Source organism: Eptesicus fuscus, chromosome 10, assembly GCF_027574615.1.
Source record: "Eptesicus fuscus isolate TK198812 chromosome 10, DD_ASM_mEF_20220401, whole genome shotgun sequence".
Lineage (NCBI taxonomy): Eukaryota > Metazoa > Chordata > Mammalia > Chiroptera > Vespertilionidae > Eptesicus > Eptesicus fuscus.
The window spans coordinates 87,316,070-87,343,172 of NC_072482.1; the positions used below are offsets into that span (position 1 = coordinate 87,316,070).

A 27,103-nucleotide genomic window follows, 5' to 3' on the forward strand; every position below is an offset into this window, starting at 1 on the left:
CGACCAAACAGCAGAACAACCGGTCGCTATGATGTGCACAGACCACTAGGGGGCAGATGCTCAACGCTGGAGCTGCCCTCCGGTGGTCAGTGCGCTCCCACAGGGGGAGCACTGATCAGCCAGAAGCTGGGCTCACGGCTGGTGAGCACAGCGGTGGTGGCAGGAGCCTCTCCCGCCTCCACAGCAGCGCTAAGGACTCCTCAGGGGATGTCTGCCTAAGCCAGCAGGTGACATCCCCCAAGGGGTCCCGAACTGCAAGAGGGTCCAGGCCAGACTGAGGGACCACCCCCCCACACACACCAGTGCATGAATGTCGTGCACTGAGCCTTTAGTATATATACTAGTGGAACCCACTTCTTCCATTTTAAATAAAGCTCATTATTCTTGTCTTTATTAATGGAGATTCCTTTTGCACAAACTCAGCCTTTAAATTTCTCAGAATAATTATATGAACATTATGTTATTGCTCAATAATAAAATATCTGTCGGCCATGGCGGGGTAACTCAGTTGGAATGTTGTCCCCATAGGCCAAGGTTTCAGGACACATGCAAGAAACAAATGAATGTATGAATAAGTGAAACAGCAAATCAGTGTTTCTCTCTCTCTCCCTTCTTTTCTCTTTCTAAAGTTGATAAATAAAAATAATAAAATATCTGTCAACATTTTTAAACTTCTTAATTATGGATCTGAAAAGGGTTCTAACAGGACAATGACTGAAAAATCTGTAGAAGATTTAATTAGACAGGTTGAATGGGAAATTTAGCTAGTTGAGTTGAGCATTTTAGAGCTTTTAAAAAGGGTTCACTGTATTTTCAGTTGGAATACAGGAAAAAAAAAAACCCATAAAATAAAATTAAAGATTTTTTTTCTCTCAAAACTTTGGTTTTGGTTTTTCTCCCTTTTTTATGTGCTTATTATTTTTTTCAATTAGAAAGTTCCTTTTCATTGTCCTGTATTTATTTTGATCCATGTACTTCTTTTTTTCATTTCTTCTTAATTAGTCAGGAGCACTTCCTCAGCTAAACTGTCAGTAAGAGTAGGAGCTGCGTAAGCTATTTTACACTCGGGTCACACTGAAACAGGCCATATAGTGTGTCCAGAAGTTATGCCATTTTATTTAGCTTATGTTAGATTTGCATTGTTGTGGGGAACATAGGTAGAAAATACAGAAATTCACTTATTTGACTAAAAAAAAAATATCTGGTTAGCTACTACTTGAGTGCACTTTTTAACAAATATGAATGAAATATTAGTTAAAGAATAAGTTTTGAGAGGCTGCCAAAAGGACTTGCCTTAAGAAAAACAGTAATTCACATTGGACATCTTTAATAGCTTCTGCATCTTACATTTTTAATTTGATATATAAGTAAACAAAATACCTACTTTGCAGAAGCATACCCTTGGACCAAAGCAATATATATGTATAGATACGGCACTGACCATCACGTTCTGGCTTCCCACCACTATTCCCAGTGGCCAAGCCTGTGTGTATGCATAAAAATTAGAAACACTGAAAACATTTTTAAAATCCTGGCACGACTATTTCTGTAAAGTATACATTCTGTTTTTAAAAAGTCTCTTCTGTGAGAACTTCCTGACTAGAATCACAAAACATTTTTCTTGAAAGGCAAGTAAGCTAAATTTCATATTACCATCCACTCGGAAAAAATTAATAGAATATCACTAGATTTGGTGAATTAGTGAGCACTCTCACATCAAATCTGCCTCCCCCCTTCTTAGACCCTCTGGAGCAAATATTGCCTCCTCAAACTTCGGTGTCTTTATCCTGCTGGGTGTTCTGTTGCTCCATTCAAATCGTTCCACTGGTTTATGCACATGTTGCTGTGAAATGAAAAGACCAGTTTTGTGTCAGTGGTTTGGCAAAGGAAGTCTTGTTCTTCTTTATTTCCACCATTAAGGTCATATTTCCTCAACTACGTTGAAAGTTCTTAGGCTGATCTTGCGGAAGGCGCCGGCGAGCCATCTTAGCCACATACTCAGATCACATCTCAATAAAATGCTTTCACAATTGTCCTGCAAGTACTCAAGCTATTCCTTGTGAGGTAGAGCTAATACAAATACTTTCTCCCGAGTCCCACAGATCCAGTTTCTCTGAAATGGAAAATGAATTTTCTGAACTTGGCTCTTTTTTCTCTTCACGAAAACTCTGAGTTCTAACTGTTGACATCTACACTAGCAACAAAAATTGATTTTTCTATTCCCCTCGTCCCCTTCGTCTAGAGCCCACCCAGGCATGCCTGCCCTCCTACCACAATAACTCTAAGAGAAGAATGAGCATCTAGGACCACACCTGTAGCAGACAACAAGTTAGCTGACCCTCATTCTCAATAGCTAATGATGAGAAAGTTAGTTGCTAATGAGAAACATTAGGCCGCAAACACCAACCAACCTTATTTACCTTTAGTGTGCAAAGCCAAGTTTGGGCCATCCCTGACTCCTCAAATTCCTTTGCTGGTAGATTAGTTAATGTTCCCTGGATGTGTTGCTCTTTCTTTCTTTTTTTCTTTCTTTCTTTCTTTTTTCTTTCTTTCTTACTTTCTCTCTCTCTCTTTCTTTCTTCAGAGAGAGGAGGGGGGAGAGCGAGACACAGAGAGAGGGAGGGAGGGGAGAGAGAGAGAGGGAGAGAGAGAGAGAGAGAGAGAGAGAGATTTGTTGTTCCACTTATTTATGCATTCATTGGTTGATTCTTGTATGTGCCCTGACTAGAGATGGAACGTGCAACCTAGGTGTGTATCCGGAGAACTCTCTAACCAACTGAGCTACCCGGCCAGGGCCTTGTTGCCTTCTGTTTCTGTGGTCTGTGGGACAAATAAGAATCCCACTGTTGAATAGCCATTTGACTTGTCACGTTAGGTTTAGTTTGTAATCCAGTTGGCAGGTGCTAACTAGATGAATCCATTCTTAAACACTGACAAACTTAGCATGAAGTACTCAAATATTATTTCCAGACCACAGTCTTTCCTTCATCCACAGGGGATACGGCATTGGAACGCGGCTGGTGGAAGACTTTTTGGCTCGATCTTGTGTGGGACGATGCCACAGTTATTCAGAAATTACCGACATAATTGCCCAGGTAAGAGCATTTTAAGCTCTGTCAATATGTTTTGAAACCCTTTGATGCGTCCTGAGTGTGGTGGTTTTCTGCTCTGATTGAAGAGGTTCCATCTGTATCCATTATTAGGTGCGAAGAGAGAGGATTCCGATCAAAAAGCATTTTATTTCAGCACAGAGATAAAGCTATTGTGAACACAGATAAATGCTTCCAGGCATTTAAGCATCTATCGATTTTTCTGGCCAAATGGTATGTGTCCCACACTGGGGAAAATGTTTTGAGAAGGTAAACAGAAGGGAAGTGTAATAAGGCAGCCGTATAACACACAGGCCCAGAACCAATTTCTTTATGTAATCATCTTCAGCAGTGGAAGGAGGTAGTCTTTGCCTGTGTCAGAGAACATCGTAGCCATTTCATTCCAGGACACATGTTTTCCCAAGAGAAAAAGGAAGCTTCCTATAAATGTATGTGCTCTAAGAACTTTCACAGCCCCGAGAGGCAGCTTGGAATTATCTGGGACTAGATCACGTTTCCGATGTAAGATGAGAGCGGGAAATGCATCCTTAGCCAGAATTCCTTGCCTTGTTCATTTGTGAGAGATCTAGAAAGTATGCATGGATAAGAGATATTTATGCGGTCCAGGAATGCTGCCTCCACGTTTTCACAACTGACCAATTTAGTCAGTCTCATTCTTTTCTCTCGTGACCCTTGATGGGGTCATCCATTGTCATATGGACTCCTCACATTAGTGTCAATAATAGTTCTACATAGCGGTTTGTGATTCTAAATGCAGTTTTGCATATTTTTTTGTCTTTCATCTTTACAGTATTCCTGCGAAGCAGGCAGACTAGGAGTTCTTATCCCCACTTTCCAGATAAGCAAACTGAGCCTCAGAAAGAATTTGATAAACATTAAATACCAGTATATGTGAAAAATATTGTACATTAAAAAACAATCCAAATGAAACATTTTCCCATTTATTGTTATTCTTACTTTTATTATTTCATGGCTAGTGAATCATATAGTTGAAATTAAAATATAGACTTTCTAGTCTTAGTGTAGTGAGTTTACTACACTACTAAACACATTAAATTTTGTTCTCTCTTTCCATATTTGCAGCCCATAATTAAGATCCTGAAGCAGTAGTTTGAAAAATGAAATACATTTTCACTAAACCAGTTCTATGGGCAATACTACAAGAATATGAGCTATTTTGATGAAAAGTAAATATTCACAATATATAAATTTAGATGGTTGTGTCCTATTTCTGTAAAAAGTGCCATTGGAGTATTGATGGGAACTATATTGAATCTATAGATCACTTTGGGTAGTATGGATATTTTAATAATATTAAGTTACCCAATCCAAGAACACAGGATGTCATTCCATTTGTTTATATCTAATTTCTTTCATCAGTGTTTTATAGTTTCCAGTAAGTAAGTCTTTTTCCTCCTTAGTTAAGTTTATCCCTAGGTATTTTATCCTCTTTTTGGTGCTATTATAATAAGATTCTTTCCTTAATTTCTTTTTTGAATAGCTTATTGTTAGTATGTAGAAACACAGTTCATTTTTGTTTGTTGATTTTGTATCCTGCAACTTTTCTGAAATAATTTTAGTTTTAACAGTTTCTCTGTGTGTATGTGTGTGTGTGTGTGTGTGTGTGTGTGTGTGTGTGTAGTCGTTAGGATTTTCTACATATAAGACCATATCATCTGCAAAAAGATAATTTTACATCTTTCTTTCCAATGTGGATGCGTTTTATTTCTTTTTTCTTACTACTTGATCTGGCTAGGACTTCCAGTGCTGTGTTGAGTAGGAGTGAAGCTTGCAATTTTTCACCGTTGAATATAGCAAAGGGGAAAGGATAATCTCTTTTACAAATGGTTCTGGGAAAACTGGATGTCCACACACAAAAGAATGGAATTGGACCCTTATCCTAGAGTATACACAAATATCAACTCAAAATGGATTCAAAACTTCCACTCTTAATGCAAGTTTCCTATTCAATGAAGAGAATATTTTGCCACCCTCACCCTTCTCTTGTGCAGAGGCGTTGTCTCCTGGTCTTTGCACTTTCCTTCAAAGGCCTGGTTTCCTCCCCCTTAATAATTTTCACTTCTCCAGCAAAATATTCTTTCACATGTGGGAATGATGTCACCCCATTCAGGAGCATTTGAACACAGATGAAGGGCCAGGCTTTACTTAGGTCTTCACCACTGATGCTTTGCTTGTAATTAGCTTTCATTAAAAGGCCTGGCCTTCGGCTGCATTGTCTCATCCATCCTTGTAGTCTCTGCTCAGAGGCGGTGGATGTGAGATGGCAGAGTCGGTTTTATAGAGAAGTGGGCCAGATCAGAGGAGGCTCAGTGCTGCCTGTGGAGCACAGCAGGGACAGGAGCAGAACCCGATGGTTGTGACTTGTTTGGCCGCCCTCCCAGACCACGCTCTCAGACGGAACACTAGCATTGTCCTTGTTGAGTACTTCGCATCTGCATATCGTGGCCTCCACAGAACTCATGATCTCTGTCCTGGGTCCAGAGAAGAGAGGGAAGCAGAGAAAGAAGAAGAAACCATGTCCAGATGAGTGAAGTGAGTCATCTAAGAGCCAGTTAGTGAAAGACTACACGTAGGAACAGGTCTCCTGATCTCATGCTCTACTCTACACTCCTCTGCCTCTGGGAGAGGTCAATCATGTAACTTCATATATTACTAACACCCCGCCCCCTCTCGTTTTCCTCTTTGCCTTTTCCAAAGGGAAAGTAACTCTATCACTAAGCTTCTGAGAAAATTTTTTGGACAGGCTTTAGACCTCAAATTGCACCATCTAGTGGTATAAAAACAAATCCCATGACAGAGACCAAATTATTGATAAAAAAACAACCACCCTTCAGTCAGCCTTATATTTCATATAAAAAAGGGATGGCAGGCTAATTCTAAAGCCATCTTCCTGCAACATTAAAAGGTATTTATTTTATTTTTTTCAATTATAATTCACATTCAATATTATTTTCTTTTAGTTTCAGGAGTACAGCATAGAGATTAGGCAATCATATACTTTATAAAGTGAGCCCCCCAATATTTCAACTACCCACCAACAAAAAGGTATTCATTTTTAAATTGTGATTTTTTTCATATTTAAGTCTGCTTTTTGTGGTGATTGTCTCAAAATACAACAAGTTTTAAATAAGACATATAACAAATTGTTAGCATTATAAAATGATATTTAAAAAACTAGTAATATAGAGATTTTCTGAAGAAAAGTTCAAAGTAATTCCCACCTATTATCTGTTTTTTCCTTACAAGAGCTTTGTGAAGTAGAAAGCATCTATCATTAGCCCCATTTTACTGATGATGTCATTGAGACTTAGATGACATCACCATAGGCAGGTAAGAAAGCCAGCTTACACTTTATTTCTCTGACCTGATTCCAGTTCTTTTAAAAATATATAATTGTTCCTCTAAAATATACCTTTGACGATTTTCTCCTGTTGTGGTCATTGTTTTGAGAAAAATGAAAATGTGGAATTTGCAATACAGTTAGCTGATTTTAGTTGTAATAATGAAATATTAGAGAGTTTAATTATAATTTAACCAGAACAAATCTCTTTCAGTTTGTTATAAGGGCAAGTAGAAAATGTAATTGTACCTCTCTCTGGTTTAAGGTCTAGAAAACACCTCCTTAGATACATAAAAATATTTTTCATGGTTTCCAAACACATTTATGATGAAGTTTTATTATTAGGAGAAGCTAATTAGAAATAAACTTGATCATTAAAATCAAAATGATCATAAAGGCTAAGCTTGACAAGAACTAGTGTAATGTTGTCTTTTAAAAGTAACTTAAACCCAAGGAGCTCTGATCCTCATCAGATGCAGAGCAGTGGCGTAACCATACCCAATGCGGTAGAGATGAAAAGGGAAGAGTCCTCATCCCGCTCAGCGCCATCCCCTTGGTGTGACCCTGAGAAGGTTGCTGAGCCTGGCTGAAACTCGGGTTCCAGATCTGTCAGATGAGGCCTCTTTCAGCGAAAGTTCTCCTGAATTTCAGGTATTGCTTTCTCTAGCTAAAATCTGGACACCGAACTATAATTATAAACAGCTGAGCGTCCTGGTTGTGACTTCCCAGGTCTCCTCCAAAGCATTCACACTTTCTAGTTACCAACAGTGTTAACAGCTGCTCGGCCCAGCATGGACTCTGTTCACCAAAGCTGGGAAAGCTTCTAACTGTCAGGCCAATGTCATTAGGATGGTTGTGCTGAGGGGCATGGAGGGACTTTATAATTTTTCAGTATAAACATCACATCATTGGTATTGTCACAGTAGAATGAAATTTTAAAACACAACACAAAATATATTCAAAATATAAAAATACTTTTAAAACTTGAAATTCTGATCTTTACATTAAAAAACTGGAACCCAATATGTTGTACATGTTGGAAATTCTGGAAAGCAAAAATGAGGTATTTTCCTTTTGATAGTATACATTGAAACTTTGCCTTAATTAGGTGCTATAAACAATGATTTTGTGTGTGAGTGATATAAAATCAATGAAATAATTGAAAGGAAATGTTCATAGGAGGCAAAAAAAGGAAAAGAAAATGCCTAAAGCGGGGAAGGAAATCTAAATGGTGAATGTTATAAGCATGAACTCTAGAGCAAGATTTAGGAATATAACCCAGAAAGGAATCTCAATGGCAGAGGGATTTTTTAAAACTAGGGAATCATTTTTATTTATAAAGTGCTCTATTTAAGATGAGAGGTGAGTCTATACAGAAGGGTTCCAGCAAATCACACTAGTCATATTTCTTTTGTCCTAAGTCTGACCTGAATGCACATAACTGCCATGGCTGAGTTTATTCAAGTTATTCAAATGCTTTGAAGCCTAAAACTCCTAAGTCAGAGTATTGGCAGCTCCATGCCATGGAATTGCCATCTCCGTCCAGGTTTGTACTCAGAAGCACTGATTTAACACCTCAACAGGGACATTCAAATCTGACTTGATTAGACATTTTCAGAGAGGTGTGCTTTTCTTGAAGGAGAATCAGGGAGGGCCCAGTCAGGAGACAGAAACCACACACTCATTTCAACAAGCAAAGTTTAATATAAAAAGTTATTAACTATATAGGTGATTACCTACTAAGAAAGAAGAAAATATGCCGAAGAATTTCCTAGTGCTGAGAGAGAATACCCAAAGAAAGAAAACATTTTTTTAAATATATTTTTTTATTGATCTCAGAGAGGAAGGGAGAGGGAGAGAGAGATAGAAAACATTAATGATGAGAGAGAATCGTTGATCGGCTGCCTCCTGCACGCCCGCCCCCTCCCATCCCCCCACTGGGAATTGAGCCTGCAACCTGGACATGTGCCCTTATTGAAAACTGAACCAAGACCTCCTGGTTCATAGGTCGACGCTCAACCATTGAGCCATGCTGGTTGTGCAGTTTCTTTTGTATATATTCCTACTCCTCATCTAACGAAAGCAAAAGTGTTTTACAAAGAATAGAATAATGCAGAGTTTTATTGAGTCATGGTAATATATACAAACTTTGTTTGATTTGATACTTCATTGTATTATCCATTAAAGTTATCTTTCATTTCTGGGAAATTTCATTTCCTCATCACGTCTGTAAGCTTTTCAAAGGGAAGAATAATTCCAGGTATTCTTAGGGTTTGGCCCACTAGAACATTGTAGACATATGTTACATGTGACTGAATGGCAAACCAGAATATTGTAGACATATGTTACATATTACTGAAGCGAATCTAGAAAATGTTTGAAGATCTTACCACACATCTGTACACTGTTGCTCTTCATATTCTTTCCAGAAGAGGGCAGTAGTCCACATTCATCTCCAAATTAAAGTCTCCTACTCTTCCCCTCCCACTTTAAGGCCCATCACTGGCAGTGCCCTTATTTCAACAGTATTTACTATTACATTGAAAATCCAAACATGTCTGGTTGCTCACAATAACAAATCCACAATAACAAGATTTGAACTGCAATGGAATTCTGGACAGGAAAATATCCAATTCTTATTAAACAATAGACAGTGAATTCATCTTGGTAATTTTATTGAAACCCTTTATTCTTCCCCCCCCCCCACTATTTATATGATTATAGAAAATTGCAGGAGAGATGGGAGAGTCATTCTTGCTACACTGAAGTCAACTGTGATTATAAAATGCAAGCATTAAATAGGTAATCAAATTACTAGATATTGCATTTCCCTTAATCTAATAGGCATACCAGTATATCTCTTCCAGTTTATTATAAGGCTAAATAGAAAATGCAATTATACCTCTCTCTAAGATCTAAAAAAATCTTCTTAGTTACACAAAAATATATTCGATGGTTTTCAAACACATGTATAGTAACAGTTTTATTAAGAAAAACTAATTAGACATAAAATTAATCATTTCCATTTATTATGGAAAATATTTGTGTAGCCTAAAATTCATTATGGAGCCAAATTGTGTTAGCTAGACTCCTTTAGGTTGGAGTTGTGTCAGGTCGTAGGGGTTTATTGTAAGGATATCCTGGGGCACAATAGCTAGGCTTCATGGGAGAACAGAAATTAGAAAATCCTTCAGTCTCCCTTGTCATCTCAGGAGCAGGCATTTGCACTTCCCCACCTACTTCACTCCTCTGGGGTTTTGGTGACTGAGCTATTCTCTGCTTACTTTGCTCTGGCAACTAATTACTAATATATTTTTTAAATAAAATTTTTTATTTTTCAATTATAGTTGACATATAGTATTATATTAGTTTCAGTGTAGAACATAGTGATTAGACATTTATATGCCTTACAAAGTGATCACCCCAATAAGTCCAGTACCATCTGACACCATAATATCACACATAGTTATTACAATATTATTGACCATATTCCTTATGCTGTACTTTACATCCCTGTGACTGTTTTTATGACTGGCAATTTATACATTTGATCCCTTCCCCTTTCTATTCTTTTTCTTTTAAAAAATGTATCTTTTTTAAAATATATATTTTATTGATTTTTTACAGAGAGGAAGGGAGTGGGATAGAGAGTTAGAAACATCGATGAGAGAGAAACATCGATCAGCTGCCTCCTGCACACTCCCTACCGGGGATGTGCCCGCAACCAAGGTACATGCCCTTGACCGGAATCGAACCTGGGACCCTTGAGTCCACAGGCCGATGCTCTATCCACTGAGCCAAACCGGTTAGGGCTGTATCTTTATTTTTTAAAGTATTACAGATGTCCCCCTTTTTCCCCATTGACGCCCTCCACCACCCTTCCCTCCCCCTTCACCACACTACTTCCCTTTCTTCTCTCCACACCAGTCCTCTGGCCTCCTCACAGTGTCCACTTGGCTTTCTTTTCTCCACGAATCTTTTGTCTTCTGTCCAGTCACCCAAACCGTGACTCCCTCTGTCTCATATTCAAGGTCCCAACCTGTCCAGTCAATCAGTAGCCCTCTGTTGCACAGAGTTTTCATGCTAGGCCACGGCCAGGCCTGTCACCAAACGATGGGGCTGATTGCCCGCGCTCTCAAATGCCCATTCCAGTCTATTAGAATGAGGCATAGGACATGACCATCACAGGAAACCCCTCGGGAAGCAGGTTTGGGTACGACAAACATTCTGAGATTTTCTGAAACAGGGCAAAGGAATTGCTACAAACCTTGCTCTTTCTGTCTGAAAAATGAGTAACAGCCCCTTAGGAGTCTTAGGAGTCCTCTGCTCACATTATTCATCTTCCTGATGCGAGCGCTTGTTTTCCTTTGCCCCAGAGGCTAGAATTCCTGCATAGACTAGTGTAGCAGGCTCCATTTCACATGCTATAAGGTGTTGAAATAAAAATAATTGTCTTTGCTATGTATTTTGCAGATAATAATCAAGAAAGGAAATCTTTCAAAACTATGTTTCCCCTAGGAAGCATCGCAGGGGAAACCACGATGTTAGTAGAAAGTATATATTTTATTTTTTAAAATCCTCACCTGGGGATATTTTTCCATTGATTTTTAGAGAGATGGAAGAGAGAGGGAAAGACAGAGAAATATCAATGTGAGAGGAACACATCAATTGGTTGCCTCCTGCACGAGCCCTGAGCAGGGCCTGGGCCAGGGAGGAGCCTGCAACTGAGGTACGTGCTCTAGACCAGAATCGAACCTGGGACCCTTCAGTCTTCAAGCTGACTCTCTATCTACTGAGCCAAACCGGCTAGGGCGAAAGTAAATATTTTAAAATATTAGCAAGAGTGGGACAGACATTTCTCAGAACAGTGAACTCACAGAGAGATGCTTTGGTAGAGGGGAGGCAAGCACATTCTAGGAAAAATGAAGCCACATGTAGTTGTACTACAATAGATTATATTAGGTTTTCCTTTGAATTTCTTATAAAGGAACCAACCAGAAAAATGTGCTCTGCTCCTCTAATCCTATGGAGCTTTTGCTTTTGTTTCTCTTTTTCTAAACCTTTTCCAGGCCATTCTCTTGGCATTGTGTTTTTTCAAAGAATGTTACCAGAGATGACCTACTAGGAAACCTGCCCAGGTGAAAGGAACTTGAAAAAGGCCATTCAAGCCAGAGACACCAGCATATCTTAGGTCTTTTTCTTTCTCTTCAAAAATAAAACAGATTTGTTCCTTATGATTCTGTAGTTTATTTTCCCTCCTTTTTTTTTTTTTTCTGATTACATTTGGCTTTTTTCCATTTTCCAAACAATGTACATTTTAAAAAGAAATACTTTCCCTCAAAATCGCTGTATTTCACAATTCTAAGGAAAAGCCTAAGTGCAATGCCCCCAGTACAATGCACAACACTTGAATTCTGTTGACAACATAATTCTATGCACAAAAGGGGAGGCTTTTTCTTTCCTGTCCTTTTGTTACTGGTGGGGCGCTCTCTGTGTCCCCCGCCCCCTTACCTGTAGAAGTGGAGATCTTGGGGTGCCATGGAAAAAAGAATTTCCTGAGGCCCCATGGGAGGATGAGGTATATTGGAAAGCCTTATTGATGATGTAAGATTGAGGGGGTTCCCTTCCAAGGTCCCACTTCCTTTCATCTCGCCATGGGGAAAGTCCGACCTCGTCTTCAGCAGGATTAAAGCCACTGCCCAAAGCTGCCAAGACTCACATCTACTCCACCGTAGGCAACTCAGTGCTGTTCCAAGATCCCTGCCAGGAAACCCCTACAGTGCAGGCCGGGAGTGGGGAGAGGGTTCAGGGTCACGCCCACTGAGTCGCCTCCATCAGACAGCCAGCAGCTGTGACTCTGCTACTTACAAAGATCCCCCAATCCTAAAATATTCAGTATCTTGCCACTGTTTTGTAGGAGAATAATTTTTAAATAGATGTTTGAGAATTACTGTATGTCCCTCCCACCCCCAACCAAAAGATGGAAGTGGGAAACTGAGGCACCACAATAGTCAAGTCCTCAGAGTCCAGGCTGGCTTTGGGAGTCAGGCATGTCCAACCATGTGGCTCCTGCAGGGAGCTGAAGGGGTGGGAAGAAGCCACATGAACAGCTCAGCCACGAATCCGAAGTGTCTCGCTCGGAAACGCAGGTTCACAACCCACAGAGCAGCAGCTGGTGACCAAGTCACAAAAGAGCAGTTCTCAGCACAGAGGAGGCAGGGGTGGACGCCGGGGTTGAAGTGCCCTCCGTGCCTCATTCTCAGCACCTTCCTAAAACGACGGCTTCCTTTCATCCCTCAACTGGACAGTGGAAGCTAATCAGACTAAGCCTGAAATAGAGCATTTCTCTTTGCTATTAATTACTATTTTCAAAGGCTAACTCACAATTTAGTGGTAAGAGCCTATTGGACTTTTTTTTCCCGCATTTTCCAACACATGATATTAAAATAAGTGGGGGCCCTTGATAAGCAGGGATTGAATTCCGTGGAAGTCACAGCACAACACCACACAGCATTCCAGAGGAGTTGGCATCACAGCCAGCTGAATGTCAGGCCAGTTTCCTACTGAGTGGCATTTTTTTTTTTTTTAGCTGGGAATAAGAGAGTGGAAAAATTAAAAGGAAAGAAAAATCCTTTATAGTTATAAAATTCTCAATATCTAAAAAATAATGAGTATTAACAGCAAAAGCGATTCATAACATATTTCGAGAATTATTACCGCTTGGGCCAAAAATATGCCAGGTAGATGATTAAAAATAAGAAACTTGTTTACACAAACATAATCATTTAGACTTAATTCTCCCCTCTGAGTAGGCAAGAGCTGCCTTATGCAAACACCCACGTACTTGAACTATTCCTCCTCGGAACTCTGGGAGGGGTGAAAGAAGGAAAACGCAGGAAGTTTGCTTTTGTGGAAAAGAATGTACGCGTAGCCACAGGGTCTGTGGATCTTGCAGACTGATTGGGTCTAACCCATCAGATCATATCAGTTACTTATGGCGGAGTTCCACTATGAAGGCAAGGCACCTGCAGGAAAATTGCCCTGAAACTGTTATGATGATTACAATTATGTAACACTAGAGGCCCGGTGCATGAAATTCATGCATGGGGTGTGTGACCCTCAGCTCAGCCTGAAACCTCTCCAATCTGGGATGTGTGTCCCTCCACCCAGCCTGCACCCTCTCCAATCTCCTCAAGGGATGTCCGACTGCCCATTTAGGCCCGATCCTGGGCCTAAACAGGCAGTCGGACATCCCTCTTACAATCCAGGACTGCTGGCTCCCAACTGCTTGCCTGCCTGCCTTCCTGATTGCCCCTAACCGCTTCTGCCTGCCAACCTGATCACCCCCTAACCACTCCCCTGTCAGCCTGATTGATGCCTAACTGCTCCCCTGCCAGCCTGGTCACCCCCAACTGCCCTCCCCTGCAGGTCTGGTCACCCCCAATTGCCCTCCCCTGCAGGCCTGGTCACCCCTAACTGCCCTCCCCTGCTGGCCATCTTGTGGTGGCCATTTTGTGTCCAATGGGGGCAGCCATCTTTGACCACATGGGGGCAGCCATCTTTGTGTGTTGGAGTGATGGTCAATTTGCATATTACTCTTTTATTAGATAGGATTATTTTTCCTCAAGTCACAGAGAAGTATCTCTGAAAGTTCAAGTCTCAGCACATTCTACCAGTCATCTTCCCTTATTAGGAATGTCCGTCTTCCAATTCTGCTTGTGACTGGGACTTACAGAAAATCTGACTTTAACGAGGCATCTTGTTTCCTGGCACTATTATATTCCAGGAAAACGTTTTCAATCTTCCAGAGATCTTAGCACATGAAAACCTAGTCTAAAATGTATATAATTTATTAACCAATGTTATCCAAATAAATTTAACTTTTTTAAAAAGTGAACTACAGAAGGTTAAAAAATACAGTCTATCCCAACTTCCCATTGCAGATTCTTGGTTTTGTTTTTATTGCTTAATTTATCTGGATGAAACTCATGAGAGACCGACTTACAAAACACCTAAGTGTGTGGATTTGTTGACAAAAGAATGTCCAGCCTATAGCAAAGTCTTTTAGGAGTTTATTTGAGCCAAATTTTGAGGTTAGGCCTGGAAGCAAAATCTCAATGGATTGAGAAAATGCTCTGGAGAATGGCAGTTTTGCAGCTTATTTTATACATTAGAATCAAAGAAGGAGACTAAGGAGGGTTGCATGAAATTAACTGGTGGTAGATTAAGGGCGCAGGAGGAAAGCAAAGCAGGGCAATCTCTGAGCCTGGATAAAAAGCCAAATGGAGAAACATACTTCTTTTACATCGATGGGACACAATAGTTAATAATTAGCATTTACAGCACAGACAGAGGGTAGTCAGGGAACAAGATAATAATGAGAAGTTCTGCGGTCTGGTGCTCTGGTGCCTGTAGTTGTACCTTCGAGGGGTAGGAAGAGAAAATTACTCTGGCCCCGGCCGGTGTGCTGGTGGTTAGTGTCGGCCCGCACATTGAAGGGTTGTAGGTTCTATTCCTGGTCAAGGGCACTTACAATCCATGTGCCTCTCTCATCTCTCTGTCTCTCTTTCTCTCTCCCCCCACCCTTCCTTCCTCCCCTCCTTCCCTCCCCTCTACTCTATCTAAAATTAATGGAAAAATATCCTCAGGTGAGGATTCACAAAAAGAAAAAAGAAAAAAAATCACTACTCTGAAATTTCAAAGGTCTATTACCCTAGATGCATAAGAACAATAGACAGAGCTCACTTAAGGTCAAGATTGACCTTTGCTAAGGAAGCTGTAGGCCTGGGATGTGACTACCTGTTGTGACCTGCCCAGTTAGGAATTTGTGATCAGACCATCCTGTGTGGTTACTTTTGGTCACTGAGCTTGTCAGGCCTGTCATTTGCCCCCAACCCCCAACCCCCAGCTTGTCAGTTATATTACATAGCTCCTTTTTCATCCACAACTTTAAAATAGCAGTATCTTTGGGAGCATTTTATTAATGTAACCTTTTAACAACAAAATTCCTTACAAGGAGGTGAAAACTATTTAGGAAATACTCTGGAAAACAAAATCCCAAAGGAAAAATCAAGATCAATCTGGGCCTAAGTGTTCAGAGACACCTTGGAAAGGCCAGCCAAACTCTGGGTCAGCCCTGTGTGGTGTCATTCTTTATTTGTGTCAGATGTAAGCTTTTGTCCAGGCTTGGCCTGACCTCTTAGTCATTGTCCAAGGTAATGGTTATCAGTCTTTCTGCTCCGTACAATAACCTGGAGGTTTCCTGAGGAAATCCTGATGCCCAGATCTTACTTTTAACCAATTAAATCATGGTCTCTGGGAATAAAGCCCAGCATAAGAAATTTTTATTTTTTAATATTTTTAAATTAATTTTAGAGAGGAAGGTAGAGAGAGAGAGAGAGCTAGAAACATCAATGATGAGAGAATTATTGACCAGCTGCCTACTGCACACTCTACACTAGGAATCAAGCCTGTAACCTGGGCATGTGCCCTTACTGGGAATTGAACCATGACCTCCTGGTTCACAGGTTGATGCTCAACCACTGGGCCATACTGGCTGGGCTATAAGAACTTTTTAAATGCTCCCCAAGCCATCTTAATGGACATCCACTGTTTTAGAGCAAAAGTGTTCAAACTGTGTTCCCTGGCACTCTATAGTGACTGCGGTAGAGGTGAGGTGGCTTGTGAGGGCTGCCATTCCCCCAGATCCTCTGTCCCGATTCTTCCGGAGTTGCCTCTCATTTTATCTCTTTCAAGTGTTTCAAATAAGATAAAATGTCATTTCTAAAAGTGGGGGAACTAGAGAGATATAATAAAGCATCCATCATCTTGATTGAAGCAAAGCCCACCCCACCAGTGGTTGGGATGACTAGCTTATCTCTGGGGTAGGAGGTAGGGAGAGAAGCTCTGTCTTCCAGGACATTCACGCCAAAGAAGATGGATATTGATTAAACACTAATTTGTAGCTGTGTATTTCTTCAACTGCTTGACTTCCTACAGAGGGCCATTGAGATCCACTCATCATTAGCCACTTGTCTAAGGAAGCAAGTTTTTTAAAGACACTGATTATTATCCCTCACGTTTCCTCCCATGACACAGATATGAACAAAACCCCAAGGAGAAATAATCTTGTGTTGATTCCATCAGCAACCATTATTATTGCAGACGTACATTCCTTTGCGCTAAATCCAGGAATAAAATGTTGTCAATGTGATTAGTAATAATTGTATGGGTTAAGCACTCTTCCAAAGGATGCTTATACTTTCAGGTATTGTTTTTAACAAAACTACTCAGTATCACCTGAGTTTAGACTTTTCTTACTTGAAAAATATTTTTTAATTGATTTCAGAGAAGAAGAGCGAGGGAGAGCGATTGAAACATCAATGATGAGAGAGAATCATTGATTGGCTATCTCCTGCACTCCCCCTACTGGGGATCGAGCCCACAACCCAGGCATGTGCCCTGATGGAGAATTGAACCGTGACCTCCTGGTTCATAGGTCCACACTCAACCACTGAGGCACGCTGGCCAGGCTCGTTGATGCTTCAATGAGGAGACATGCTTTTTATGGTTAAATGAACATTTGAGAATAAATCAACATCATGCAACATTTTATGTGGTAGACATGGAATCAGATAAATTCAGGTGCAAATTTAGTTTCTTATCTCTTACCTATGACTTAACTTTAACCTTTTTGAACTTCAATGTTATTCATAAAAGTAGAAACAGTAATACTTCCTTCCCAGTATACTTGTGAGTTTTAAATATAAATCACGTGTAAACTACCCAGAGCATAATAGATTGTCATATACATTAATTCTACCTTTCCTCCTTAGTGGAAGAGCAAAATTTAGAATATGGTCTCTCTTACAGCTAGGCAAGTATTTTTTCTGCATAACTCAATTTTAACTAGCGACTGAACATTGAAAATATTATTTGAAGCTGCCTAAAAGCAAATTTCCTTCCAGATTCAAATATGACATTTTATATGTGTAATAAGTATGTTCCAACCCACAAAATGGATTAAACTAACCTAATGCTCTTGATCAAAATCCTGTTCCAAAAGGAATAACTCCAAAGCCACTGGCACTTAGCCTGGCTAGCATGGCTCAGTGGTAGAGTGTCGACCTATGAACCAGGAGGTCACAGTTCAATTCCCTGTCAGGGCATATCCCCGGTTTGTGGGCTCAATCCCCAGAATGTGAAGACATCAGTTTTCAAAAATAATACATTGAATAATTATTCAATGTGTGGGTGTGCAAGAGGCAGCCAATTAATGATTCTCTCTCATCATTGATGTTTTTTATCTCTCCCTCTCTCTCCCTTCCTCTCTGAAATCAATAAAAATATATATTTTTTAAAAAGCCACTGGCACTTGCCTTGTTTACCAGTAATGTAGGCCTTCTCTGGGGTTTCTCTCTGTGTTCAAGCTCCAGCCTCGGCATCCCAGCTTGCCCTTTAGCCTCTCCTAAAATCTCATTCTGGTTCAGTGTACATTTTGGGCTTCACGCTTTGGACAGTTCCCACAGACCTCCAGCCAAGGCTCACTGCCCCATTCAGCACAGTGGGCACTGTGCCCAGGGCCCCTGATACGTGTAGGGGCCCACAAGTGTTTTGAATTTCTTTTAAAATCTGAAGAAAATAAACTTTTGGGTTGAAAAAAAAGTTTAATACATAATATTTATATATTTTCTTTTATATCAATACAGTCATGAATGTGTGTGTGTGTGTGTGTGTGTGTGTGTGTGTGTGTGTGTGTGTGTCTGTGTATTTTTAATGTAGAAAGGGGTCCATGAAGGCAAAAGTACTTAGAGCCCACAAAAGCCCTAACACAGCCCTGCTTGCAGGGCATATTTTCATTGTATGCTGGAAACATGTGAGAAGGTCAGAATTTTAGGCATTATGTCCATTCAATGTATTATTTTTGAGAAATGATGTCTTTAGAATCTGAGGAAATGAATTTCACATGGTAGAATTTTATACATCCTTAAAGGGCAGTAGGATAGATTTATAGGACGAGGATTTTGCTGACTACACTGCAGATCCCACTGTGTACAGTAGTCCATTAAGAGTACCTGTCTCACTCACAACTCACCACTTCTCCTCAGATGCCGTGACCTCCTTGCATGCGTCTTGCTGTTAAATCATAAAATCTTAAACTTGAAGATTCTGAACCCAATCCCCACCCAAAGCAAGACCACCTTTCTCGCCATCCTTGACCAGTCACTCACCATCAGTTTGAGCACATCCTAATGCTGTCTGCACTTGGGAGCTGCAAAGCTGCTTCCCTTGGCCTTGTTGTCTTATAAAGAAACGCGGGATGTGAGAAAACACAGATATTCACAGGTTGTGGCTGATGCAGTAACAAGATGTTATAAGAAGTGAACCTCTGGACACCATGAGTCAGTGATGGTGGGTGAACTACACATTGTGGGCGCTACCCACAAGCACTATTGTGGTCTCATCTTCCTCGGGGCTAAGTTCCGGACCCTCCTCCACCACCCTGTGCAGGGTGCTGTAGTGTTGCTGGCTTTGGTGGAAAGAATGCAGCTCTGAAGCAGCCTCCCAGGCAGCAAAAGTAGGCATGGGGAAGACCTCTGGCCTCTTGTTTTCAAAAAAGCTTTTCAGATTTCTCTCACTCAGCTTGCTGGCGTAGTCCAGGAACGCATTTTCCAACTGCTCCTTCTCCTTTTGTGCATATGTCTTCCAAAAATTCAGCTGAAGGTAGCTAACTTTAGATCGGCAGCGAGCATAACAAGTGGTGAGCAGAGAGAACAAAGATGCTGAACAAATCAGGCACCATCCTAGAATCTTAGAAAGAGAGAGATATTGAAGGCATGTAAAAGCAAAGCCACTTCTCAGGGATCTGGGGTGATAGTATTGGGAAGTGAATGGCTAAATTAAATCCACATCTCAGCTGAAATCCTTCATCTTATTTTTTTAACAATACTTTTCTAACAGTCAAAATAAATTTTGACTTTACCTAATTATTCTCCATCCTCCACATCATTGCTGATATGCAAATAAATAACTGGAAGGCAGGCAAATAGAAAAAAAGCAAAAAATATAGATTATACAAGAATCAGGGAAACCAAGCCCTCAAATAGTATTATCTTTCAGAGGGAACATTTCTGTGCATGGGTAAATGTGATCATTTGAGCAAATGATCAATTTCTTAGCCATGTGTTTTCAGGCATTGATAAATGCATATATGCGTCTAGTGACTGATTTTTCCCAAGTTCTCTTGTTTGTAGGGAGCAACAACCCCTTCTGAGAGAAATTTCATGACTCATTATCATGATAAAGTAAAACAGACATCTTACCTAATAATAGACAAACATGTAAATTGACCATACCTCCACTAAGCCCACAGCCAATCAGGAGTGAGTATGCAAATTAACCCAACAAAGATGATGGGTTAATTTGCATATGCAGGTGTGGAGTGGCCAGGAGGGGCGGGACACCTGCTCTGAGGAGGGGGGGGGGGCAGCGGAGGGTTGCTACAGGAGCGGTGCTCTGGTAGGGAGCAAGGACTTGCAGGCTCCTGGGTGGAGTCATTGTGAAGGGCTAAGACTCCACATGAATGCTGGCTCTGGATTGGCACCAGTTGGGTTTAAATCTCAACTTTCCCCTTTCTGGCTGTTCTCTGCACCTCAGTTTTCTCAACCGTAAAATGGGGGTTACCCATCCCAGAGGGCAATTTGGGGGATTAAAATGAGATGATGTAGACATATATGTGCATTCAGTAAGTGTGAGCTATTATTACATGACTAGAGGCCCAGTGCACGAAAATTCATGCACTGTGGGGGGGAGGTGTCCCTCAGCCCAGCCTGCGCCCTCTTGCAGTCCGGGACCCCTCAGGGGATGTCCACCTGCTAGCTTAGGCTCACTTCCCAGGGGATGGGGCCTAAGCTAGCAGTCAAACATCTCTCTGGCAGCCCAGGAGCCCTCAGGGGATGTCCACCTGCCAGCTTAGGCCTGCTCCCCACGGGAGCCTAAGCCGCAGTTGGATATCCTTAGTGCTGTGGAGGAGGCAAGAGAGGCTCCTGCCACCGCTGCTGTGCTCGCAGCCATCAGCCTGGCTTGTGGCTGAGTGGAGCTCCCCCTGTGGAAGCGCAGTGACCACCAGGGGGCAGCTCCTGCGTTGAGTGTCTGCCCCCTGGTGGTCAGTGGGCATCATAGCGACTGGTTATTCTCGGTTGCTCTGTAGTAAGGGCAATTTGCATATTACCCTTTTATTATACAGGATTATCATATAGGATGCTATTTTTCAAATGTATATGTGTATGTAAATGCATGATTAAACTCATGGTATCTTTCTATCATGATTAATGAATTAGACACAGCTACTGCGGTGTGAAAGTCCTCATATTCACCTGACTTGTGGTTGAATACTTCAGAACTTCCTCTTTTCTTCATCCCCTACAACCAGGCCTCTTGCGGGTCAGTAGGCCATCTCACCTCAATATCTGAGCCAATTCTGCTTGAGTTTTAAATCATTTGGTCAGCTTCAAACTCCCCCTCTTCTCCCCCTCCCTCCCTGGAAATGACCCTAGCATCACCTTGCTCTCACCAGGGTACTGAGCCCTCTTGTTCTTCCCCAACTCATAGTACCCATAATCTAACTACACACGGTACATGATCCCACCCCAGCCTTCAATAGTGTCCCATTCTGCATGAGTCTCCTCCCTCAAACCTTGGGAGTTTCCTCATCAATTATTGTGCGCCAGAAGCTTTATGCCCCTTTATGTCCATTATCTCTATACCCTCCAGCAGGGCAAGTATTATTCCCCCAACTAGAGGACTCTGAGGTTCAGAGAAGTCAAATCACTAGCTCTAGATCACATAGCTGGTGACTGGTAGAGTCAGGACTCAAACCCAAGGCTAGCCAACTCCAAGGCCAAGTTCTTTCCACTCCTACACTTTACCTCCCTTAAGAAAAGAGCATCACCCAGCTGGGTTTCTTGTTTCTCTGCCCCACTTATGGATGGGACACTTTTTTCATTTCCACCCACATGCCCAACCATTAGTCTGGACTGTTTGTTTCTCCTGATTACCTGACCCACTGTGAGCACCTGCTATTGACACAGCTTGCCTTGTCCACATCCCTCATGCATCCTCCCCCAGGAATGAGCCCCAGGTCCTTTTCATTCTGCTGAAAAGTAAAACAGGTCGGTGTGCCCAGGTTCCGCCATGACAGCATGTGCATGATTTCCTTGTGCTTGTGTTTAGAGAAGAAGAGCTCACACGGTGATAAGTGTTTGGATCTGGCACTAACTGAACGGAGCCTGGTGCCTGGGGACATAAATCATAAATCACTCACTGTGTCATAACCTTCGTAATTAATACCTTCCTTCAACAAAAGAAGAAAGACATCTGGGAGCCTGGCATGTTTTTATCTAAGATGTACTTTATGCATTACACAAAAAGACTTTAGGCTTATCGGTTTATGGAGAGTATATGACGATACTGCCAGGCAGCTTTGGAATGCAGGATTTTAAAAGCACTCTTTGCCTTGATGTGTAAATCCTTGTTGAAAAGTAAAATTACACTATTTTCAGTGCGTTTATTCCAAAACAAGTGGCATTGCTGACCAGCTGTGGATCTGTTTATCCACTCTTATTGCTTGTTTTGGTTTGGGGAATGCAATTCCTTCTACTCACAAGTAGGAATGCAGTCTTTCCCGAGGCCGGGGCAAGGCTGTCACATCTGGATTTGTGCTCACAAACCTGGAAGGATGACAAGCTACTTCCCCACATCGGTTAGGGAAAGCTATGATTTCCTTCTGTTACCTAAAACAAAGCCCCGAATCGTGAGCTTCTAACGTCACGTAAGACTTGTTGAGCTGTACAGCACAAAGAGCGGAGGACACACCTCCCTCGAGAATATGATCGCTTTTCACCGGAGGCTAAAGACGGCCAATTCCTACGTTATCTGGGAAACTCTTCTCAATCCTGGCACTATTAACACACAGAGATAGAAGTTGCCAGAAATCATTCAAGGGAATCTTGATTTTAACTATATTGCATGCAACACTGCAAAGCATTAACTCATTTGGTTCAGCTATATTTTAATAGATGAACGCTGTGTGTGGGGGGGTTTTGTTGTTTTTCCCCCCTGAGAAACCAACTTGAAAATAAATAATTGATAGAAGGCAGTAATTTCTAATTACAGCTCTGGCCGTAACGCTCAATTATGAGTTCGTATCATGCATTATTTACGAAGTCAACCCAGAGAGAGAGTTTTAAAGTACTTAAGTATTTACGTAAACAGAACCCAGAGGATGTTTTCTGTTCGGAAATGGAAAAGACAATTCAATCAGCAGTTTTACTGAGCCCCTCGGACTTCTAAAAAGCTTTTCCCGAGATGGTCTCTACCCTGCATCATGTTCCAATTTCCATTGTGTCTCAAAGGGTTCTGGCAGGATTCAGACTCAGCCCTGGCTAGAAGGAGAACTGAGAGAAGAGCTCAAGCTGGGAGGGGAAGCCAAGTTTGTCCTTTTTTTTTTTTTTTTTTTTTTTACCTGAGACTGGGCCTGCAGGGACAGCTTCAGCTCCTCGCTGTCCGTGGCTGGCATGCTGGTCTTGCCACAGGACACTTTGTGAAGCTCTGCCCAGCACTCTTTGGGCTTGTCCTTGCAAATCAACCCCAGGAGCCGTGCACTTTTTGTCCCGCTCATGGCACATTCATAAAAGGTGCCATTGAGCAAAGCCACAGACAGCCACATCATTGGCGCCACCAAGGAGCTCAGCGTGATCTGGCCCAGGACATAGAAGAAGCGGCCGCTGTGGCCTCGGGGGAAGATCTTCCTGGGGTTCACGCAGCAGCCGGTGAAGAGTCTCCAGGACCTGTTGTTCAGGAAGAAGCCCAGGATCAGCAAGACCCAGGCGGGAGCAAACAGGAAGACCAGCCCGTAGACCGCGTTCTCGCTGCTGCAGGGACACTTGAACGCCACGAGGGAAAAGAGACGCTCGCTCCCCAGGGTCAGCAGAGCCATGAAGCTGTAGCCGATCACCGTTTTCTGGTGCAGGATGAACTTTACAATCCCGTTGAAAGCATCCATTTTGGAGGTGAATAAAGCAGGGAAATGCTTTGCCTTATTTATTGGCAGAGCAGCTGTGGCCGTGGCTGAGGGTGGAGCTCCTCCTTCACTGGAAGCCACCGGCCTCCTTCTCAGACCGAATTCGGCCAGATAAGAAAACAATGTCATTCCCCAAGAATGAGTATTTCCCAACTGTGTTTAGACTATGCCTCCTACTGGTGGGTACTGGGCCATGAAACTCGAGCCAAAACACTGGTAATTAAGTTCCAAGTGCAAAGCCTCTGTTTTTATGCTATTTCCATGCATTGAGAATCTGAAAGAAATTCTCGCTCATGTAAATAACAGTCTAGGAATTTTCCAGCCGGAGAAATCAAAGCATTCCCAGAAATGGGTTTCAGCCAGTTGGTCGGGAGCCAAGTCAATGTCCAAGTCTGGAGACATTTGTGCTGGTTGTTTTTTTTGTGTGTGTGGTTTTTTTTTTTCTCTCTCTCTTGCTACTTAAGAGCAGGAAATTCACTTTATATCCTTTTAAGCTGGCTAGTGGCGGAGATGTGCAGCAAATTTCAGGATTTGACTACTTGGAATTTATAGGAAAACTTGAGTGAGCCTTTGAGTTTTGAATGAAAGACAAAACGGGAAGTCCTCATCATGTCTTTCCTGGGCTATCATAGTAATCTCTTGATTGGCATCTCTGCCTTTGACCTCATGCCCAGCATCCCCTCCGTCCTAAATCCACCCTCCACGCTGACACAAAGGAGATCCCTTTCAAACAGAAACTGAATTCTGCCGTAGCTTATTCATGGCTTTGAGCCTCCCCACTGCCTACAAGCTGATAAATGCCAGCCTCCCATGAGTCTAATCATGGCGTTTCATGCCCACGATATGTTCCCGCCACCTGGAATATCACCACCACCACCCCCACCTTGTTCACCTGACAACCTCTCACTCAGGATTCATGAACAGGGTAGAAGTTCCTTCCTCTGTGATTATTTCCAGGATTGCTTCTTAATACCGGGTGGGGCAAAAGTAGGTTTACAGTTGTTCCTATAGAAAATAATACAATAATTAATTGTGGAGAGCGGCTACAGTATTTGGACAGGTTCAAGCCTCGGACTGATGAGAGGGCACAGTCCTCTCATGGCCACGTGCAAGTCCCAGCTTGGAGGGCAGAGCCCTCCCAGCACAATTACAGCCAGCAGCTATAGTTGTAAGCTTGAACCTATGGTACAAACACGTGGCCCCACGTGCCTGAGTGATGTGGGCTTAATAGAGTTCAGGTGCATGTAATTGAGTAGGATCGAAACCCACGAGAATGTTGTAAACATCTTGACCACGCCCTTACTTTGCCTCGTGGAATCTGGCTATAAAATAAAGACACGGCTTGTAGTCCGTGGCGCTGTTGCTGTCTCTCCATCAGAGGAGCAGCGTCCCACCGAGACCCAGCCTTCATTCTCACGTCTGTCTTTTCTAATCCTTCACCAGCCCCCAATCAGGTTCACCTTTGGCCGTGCTGGTGCGGCACAATTAATAAATAATAATACAAGAATAGAGTCTGTGTTTCGCATACTCACAACTATAAGCCTACTTTTGCCCTACCCTATATATAACATTGTACTTGCAGGACTTATACTCTTGCAGTTATTTGTTTAATATCTGTAGCCCTTTTTATTAACTTGTATTCTGGATCTAAATATGGTGTCAAACAGATTAGATGCTCATTCAATAATTCCTTTTTCAAATAGTTATTCAACTCCCACTGTGTACCAGGCACTGTACTAGACAGACAGTGCTCATTGAGTACGAATGAATGAATGAATGAATGAATGAAAAAACCTTTAATTAGAAGTACTTCTAATTAGAAATAATTTAAGGAAATTATTTCAATTTCCTACATTGGTGTTAATTTTAAAATTAAATTAATGAAGGCACTTGAAAGACCTATTAAGCTGACACATTCCCATTAATAAGCCTCAAATTCCAGGTCTGTGTACCTTGTGAAAAGAAAGTGCCGTGGACGAGGAGCTGAGATATAGTGTAGCCTTGGCCATGTCATTTTACGTCTCTGAATTCCGGTTTATTCATTTGTGAAAAGGTGAATGAAACAGAAATAATCATCAAGGTTTCCTCCATTTCCATATTATAAAAAAAGTTAAGTCCTGTAAAACAGGAGACTTTTTTGAGAAGTCACGTTAGGACTCATTTGTGTGCCTCTCGCCACTACTCTTTGTTCCTTGTCAGAGACTTGCCATCCTTAGTAATATCACTTCCCCAAACATACCCTTGAGTCTAACCTTCCTATAGCATCCTTCGCTCTATCAGATTCCTGTTAGGGCAGATGTGTTATCTTTTACTAGCCTCAGTGTGACAAATATCATACTAATATGTTGATATTAGTTATATTTTAATTTCCCACCTTCCTAAAGGTTGTTTACTTTTTTAAAAAATATATTTTATTGATTTTTTTTTTTTTTTTTTACAGAGAGGAAGGGAGAGGGATAGATAATTAGAAACATCGACGAGAGAGAAACATCGATCAGCTGCCTCCTGCACACCCCCTACTGGGTATGTGCCCACAACCAAAGTACATGCCCTTGACCAGAATCGAAACTGGGACCCTTGAGTCCTCTGGCGACGCTCTATCCACTGAGCCAAACCGGTTAGGGCAAGGATATTTACTTTAAAAGATTTTTGTTTTAAGACCTAGTCCCTTAAGAGGTTTCATAAAAATAAAAGCACACTTCAAAAATAAGTGTGAGCCCAGACTTCCTGACTGCAAACTCCACGCGCTTCCCCATTACGTAGCACTGCCTAGAACAGGGTATTTATTTGGGTGCCCTATTTATAGACGTTTGTTCTAGACCAAGTTTTCGTAATTTGCCCCCCTCTTTGTTAGGTGGCTTTCAAGATGTACTTGGGGATTACACCAAGTGTGACCTGTAATAATTCCAGCAGAAATGCATTTTCCCTGATTCTGGACAAGAATCCTCTGGTGGAGTTTGTGGAAGAGCTCCCTGCCGGGCGGTCGTCTCTGTGCTACTGCAACTTACTCTGTGGGATTATCAGAGGTGCCCTGGAAATGGTAAGTCCCTGCTTCATTTTGCGGGTGCATTTGTTATCTAGTGCTGGGTAACAAATTGTCCCAGAACATAGCAGCTTAAAACAAATGTTTATTATCTTACACGGTTTCTAAGGATCAGAAATCTGGGACCAGCTTAGCCGGGTGGTTGTGGCTCAGAGCTTTTCTCAGCTTAATACACAGGCAGTCAAGCTGTTGGCTGGGCTGCAGTCTCAGCTAGAGAAGCTCCTTTCAAGCCCACTCACATGGCCTTGCAGACAGTTGGCTAGAGGCTTCATGAAGTTCCTTGCCAAATAGGCCTCTCTGTAGAGCTAATCACAACGGGTGCTGCCAACCCTGGTGCAAAGTGGGAGGGGACTACCTGAGGGCGTGAATAACAGGAGGCCAGAGATCATTGCAGGCTATGCTGGAGGCTGGCTTCCACACCTGCATTATTCATCAAGTTAACGAAGGCAACGATTAGCACCTGCTAAGAGTCCGGCACTGCACTTAGAAAGATGAACAAGACACAGTTG

General features: G+C 41.9%; 2 protein-coding genes across 2 annotated transcripts in view; one reads left to right on the forward strand and one right to left on the reverse strand.

Annotated features, from left to right (window-relative positions):
- The window catches only part of TRAPPC3L (trafficking protein particle complex subunit 3L), a 34,800-nt gene that overhangs the window by 3,762 nt on the left and 3,935 nt on the right, over positions 1-27,103 (forward strand). The window contains exons 3-4 of the mRNA XM_054722084.1: positions 2,996-3,095; positions 26,406-26,591. Of these exons, the coding sequence (XP_054578059.1) occupies positions 2,996-3,095; positions 26,406-26,591 (286 nt within the window). The remainder of the gene's footprint in view (positions 1-2,995; positions 3,096-26,405; positions 26,592-27,103) is intronic.
- Positions 18,410-23,533, reverse strand: CALHM5 (calcium homeostasis modulator family member 5). The gene is made up of 2 exons (XM_008159431.3): positions 22,994-23,533; positions 18,410-19,281 (listed from the first exon to the last, which is right to left on the reverse strand). The coding sequence occupies exons 1-2, from the start codon at positions 23,531-23,533 to the stop codon at positions 18,892-18,894; spliced, it is 930 nt and encodes a 309-aa protein (XP_008157653.2). The 3' UTR covers positions 18,410-18,891.